This window comes from Sus scrofa, chromosome 3 (genome assembly GCF_000003025.6).
Source record: "Sus scrofa isolate TJ Tabasco breed Duroc chromosome 3, Sscrofa11.1, whole genome shotgun sequence".
NCBI classification, from domain to species: domain Eukaryota; kingdom Metazoa; phylum Chordata; class Mammalia; order Artiodactyla; family Suidae; genus Sus; species Sus scrofa.
Window position 1 is genome coordinate 64,847,141 of NC_010445.4, and position 4,687 is coordinate 64,851,827.

The 4,687-nt window shown below is 45.7% G+C and overlaps 1 protein-coding gene across 3 annotated transcripts; it reads right to left on the reverse strand.

Moving 5' to 3' along the window:
• Positions 489 to 3,225, reverse strand: REG3G (regenerating islet-derived 3 gamma). Of its 3 annotated transcripts, XM_005662419.3 has the most exons (6): positions 3,177 to 3,225; positions 2,771 to 2,878; positions 2,070 to 2,188; positions 1,721 to 1,858; positions 1,042 to 1,168; positions 489 to 766 (listed from the first exon to the last, which is right to left on the reverse strand). In XM_005662419.3, the coding sequence occupies exons 2-6, from the start codon at positions 2,847 to 2,849 to the stop codon at positions 699 to 701; spliced, it is 531 nt and encodes a 176-aa protein (XP_005662476.1). In that variant the 5' UTR covers positions 2,850 to 2,878; positions 3,177 to 3,225; the 3' UTR covers positions 489 to 698. The 3 variants fall into 3 exon arrangements, with proteins under 3 accessions (XP_005662476.1, XP_020941264.1, NP_001138319.1); XM_021085605.1 differs by lacking the exon at positions 3,177 to 3,225 and having other exon boundaries at positions 2,678 to 2,875; NM_001144847.1 differs by lacking the exon at positions 3,177 to 3,225 and having other exon boundaries at positions 647 to 766; positions 2,771 to 2,876.

The following is a 4,687-nucleotide window of genomic DNA, read 5'->3' on the forward strand; positions in this document are numbered from 1 at the left end:
GTACCACATTATTTTAATTTCTGTAGCTTTGTAGTATGGTTTTAAATAAAGGAATATCATACCTATAATTTTGTTACTTTCTTAAAGGAGACTAATAATTTCTAATGATCTGCATGTCAGTCACAGTAATTTATTTTTGACTATATTTATAAAATTCATGACCAAAGATTTGCTTCAAATTAAGGAAAAAGAATTGCTCTTTTGGACAAAATGATTTCAGAAGTGCATTCTAAATAACATAGGACCCTAATAAGGCTGTGTGGGTCACACCATCAGGATGTGGGCAGTAGAAGGTGTGGGATAGCAATGACTTTCTCTGAAACAGCCCAAATCCTAAGAGAACAGGGCCTAGATAATGATCACAAATCACTGTTAAGGACACACATTCAGTCATTTTCTAAGGGGACTGGAGGAAACTGGATGGAGATTTCTTCCTACACACATTGCCTCCTCAATTACCTGTTATGAAATGAGAGCACTAAAGTAGGTAAATATGGAATAAGATATTTATTACTCTATTTGAGACCTCAGGTCATGGAAAATGCACACAGAGCTGAAATATGATTGACAGGCGGGAAGGTCTGAAGGAAGTGGTCATGTTGGGGACATGGGATGAAAATCCCCTTCCGAGATGGGTCTTGGTTCCATGGCTATGAGGAGCTGCACACCAGACTCAGGACCCTGACTTCCAATCTCATCTAGCCCTTGAATTTGCAGACATAGGGTAAGTTCACATAACAGTTATAATCTCTCCATTTCAGATATCCTGCAGAGACAGAAGAGCTCAAGTGAATGTGGCTGGTGGAGTTTGGGAACCCAGGGGAGAGGCACCCCTGATTCTGGCCTAGAGTTCAAAGGCCAGAACCAGGGTCCGGCTTTAGGAAAAGGAAACAAAAAGAAAGAAGAGGTGAGGGAGGGGATGGGAGCAGATAAGCCAATAGTGCAGTTCAAGCCCAGGAGGATGCTCTGAAGGTCAAGTGTAGAATTGGGGAATGAAGGGATAGAAAAGTCTGGTCAGAAGTGACCTCCCCTGTTCCTTACCTGTGTTTCTTGACAGGCTCCCACAGTAGCCAGGGTATGAGCTGGTGGAGGGGTTTCTCTCCCAGGCAACGTAATTGAGCACATCAGAGCTACTCCACTCCCATCCACCAGCATTTGGTTCCAAGCCCTAGAGAGCAGAGGGTGGAGTCCAGGAGGGTGAAAGGCCCTTAGAGTTCTCCTTGCATGATTCCCTCAGTGGGACCCCCTGCTCTGCTCCCCAGCATCATGGAATTGGCTCTGTCCTTCTAGATGATGCCCCACAGCTCTTCTCTGGGAAAACCTCTTAAGTCTTTGCTCCTATTAGCAAATTTCATAGCCAAGAGTCACAAAGACCAGGGGAACCACCCAGCCTAACACATGAGAGTGTGAACTACAAATGATTGTGTTAATTTAGGACTAGCTAAACACAACATATATAGACCCAGGGAAGCTCAGAAAGCCGATTTGCAAGAAATGGTGTGTGAATTGTGTAAAAAGCAGACAAGAGCAGACTAACTTTACCTCAGGGCTAGGGACCTGCATAGAACTCAGTCCTTCAGTGGCCAGAAGGCTCTCCCTTTCCCCCAGTTCCCCCCTTGACCTCTCAGCTCCAGTGGTCTCTAGGTTATTTCTAGTCAGACACAGGGGATAAGCACTGTACATCTGGAGAGATTACAGATAGGAGAAGATGTAAGCGTACCTCGGTGGGGTCGTGGAGCCCAATCCAGACGTCTGAGAGGGCGTTCAAATTGTTCTTGATCAGGGAGGACACGAAGGATGCCTCAGCCCCACTGAGCACAGATGCGAGGTGTCCTGAGGGCCGCTTCTGGCAGGCCATCTGTGCGGGGAAGGGAGAGGCTGAGGAGGGGCCTGAGACATCCCTGGGGGAAGGGCAGGGCTGGGGTAGGTGAGAAGGGGAGCCTCTGCCAATGATGCAGGTGCTCATGCTGACCCTCGAGGACCCCTTGAGGAAGGAGACAAGCACCACCGACTCTAAGTCTCTAACTTGCTTCTCCTTCTCACCCCTAACTGCACACCCCAGCACTCACGTCTGCACCCATCCAGGTTTTGGGTGTTATAAACAAGGCATAGCAGTAGGAAGCATAGGCCATGGAGCCTTTGGGACAGCTGATCCGTGCAGAGGGCGTGTCTGCTGGGGAATCTTCACCTGGGGAGGAAGAAATAAATAGACAAATGGGGTGAATGGAGAGAAGGGCTTTGGAGTGGGGAGGTGACCAGGGGGAATATCTACAAGGCCAGTGCTTGGGAGAGTGACACCCAACTCCCTACTGCCCCTCACTATGGCCAGCAAGCTCAGGATGATGATGGTCATGATTTGAACCAGACCCACTAACTGTGAAATGATCTCTTTTCTTTTTCCTCTTTCCCTTTACTCAAGATCCACTGCTTCTCCTCCTCTGGGCTGACTGTATCTATACTGCATTCTCCACTCATTCTGCTCCTACTCATCTCATTAATGACACTCAGTGCTTTCCCTCCTTAATTACTCACATAAATTAGACTCTACCGATAAAGTGGAAATCATCTCATTCCACTGTGAAAGAACTAGTAGGTGCCTCCCACCCTTAGCTCCTCTGCAGGAACCTGAAGTGATGTTGCAGGAACCCTCAAGCAGCTGTGTTGTGTGGGGATGTACCTTTACTCCTGAGGCACACAGGAGATTTCCTCCTTCTCTTCCTGGCTCTGATCATCCATGGGGAACCCAGTGCTAGAGGCAGAGACATCTCACCTTGGACCTGAGACAGGAGCATCAGGCAGGACAGCAGCATCCAGGACAGGCTAGGGAGGCTCATGGAAGGCAGCATCATGTTTGTGACGTGTGGAGGCAGTCAGAGAACTAAAGGAAGGGTGGTCACAGGCAGGGCGTGAGAAACCCCCTGTTGTACCTCTTGTCTTTCTCTCTGTCTAGTTCCCTAGGAGTAAATCCATCTTGATAGAAGCCATGCCCTGCTATAGTCCTGGAAACAACTGGAAACTCTGTACATCCCCTCCAACCAAGACTGCCTTTGCCTGGTCTCAGAGCTCCTGTGTTCTCTGAGCCCAGGCAGGCATCCTTGTGTACCACCCCCTGAAATGTGGGAGGTGGAACCTCTGTCAGGGTCTCATGGTCTCATCTTCTCTCAGCTCCCACTTACCTGTATTGCAGGGATCTGAGATGGTTCATCAGGGCTGAAGAGACTGGGCTTTTATAAGGGGAATTGAGGGAGGGGCTCTGAAATGAGTAACAGATGAGTAGAGGCAGGGCAGGGGTCATGGGCAGAACTTGGCTGTGGTTCAAGAGTTTCCTGCCATGGGGAGGAGGCTCTTCCAGCAAAGGCTGGGAATTGCCACAGATATTACCTCCGTCTCGGGAGCAGGTCAGCAGTTTTTCCAGGAACAGGTGACATTTGTTCTTTTCCCTGCCTCTTTCCTGTTAGGTGACTCTGGCAGAAAATGTGGCATTAATGTTCAAGGGCACATCTGGAGTCATTCTGGTTAATGTACTAAGTGCTCAGTACTGTGAACCCACACATGTATTTATGCTACAACTGACTTTCAAGACTGCCATGTCTATGGAGAAGGAAGGTGATTTTTACTATATCCTTACTGGGAGGTTGGTCACTCTAAGCATACTGAGAAAATTTCCTTCGTCAGGGTCACGTCCTAGTTGTCAACTTTGGCAAGTATGAGACACACACTGTATGGATCATGTTCATTTTGGCCAATCTGGAAATAATTTAACTTGGGATTCTCTAGAGATTTCCATTCTTGTGAGGACACCATAGAACACCTTGTGCACAGGTGTCTATTGTGGAGATTTGTGATGTGGTCAGTGCAACTCAGTTTGTAATTGATTCGTGTCCTAGGAATCCAAACATCAGTAGAACCCACAAATAATAGGAAGAAAAGGAGAGACAACAGATTCTTTTGTTATCCAGGAAAAACGGGAATGATTTCACACACACAAAAATGTATATATCAATCCATAACTATAGTGAGAGCTTAGTGGAAATCACAAAATAAACCTATCATTCATTATGATAGTTATGGTTATTTGAGAAATAAATTTTCTACAGAAAAGACTAAAGTGAGAAGAAGTGAATGATAGCAATCACCTATCAGGAATGGAGTATGTTCTGGAATTCTTGCAAAACTCACTATCATAAGGAAAGATATCATTTTAGATTAAATGTCTCAAAAGAGAGATATATAACCTATCCTTGTGAGTAAAATTTAATGTTGTATCAATTAATAAATTATGCCCTTTGACCAATAGGCACATGAAAAAATGCTCAACATTGCTATGCAAAGCAAAAGTCAGTGAGGTACCACCTCATACTGGTCAGAATGGCCATCATTAAAATGTCTGCAATAACTGTCGCTAGAGATGGTATGGAGAAAAGTGGACACTCCTTCGCTGTTGGTGATAATGTAAATTGGTGTAGCTGTTATGAAAAACAGTAGAGAGTTTCCCCCCAAAAAATAAAAATAGAGTTGCCATATGATTTAGCAATCCCACTCCTGGGCATATACTGGACAAAACTCAAAAATGTGAGAAAAACACATGTACTCCCATGTTCTTAGCAGCATTGTTTACAACAGCTAAGACACAGAAACAACCTAAACACCCATGGACACATGTTGGATACACACACACACACACACA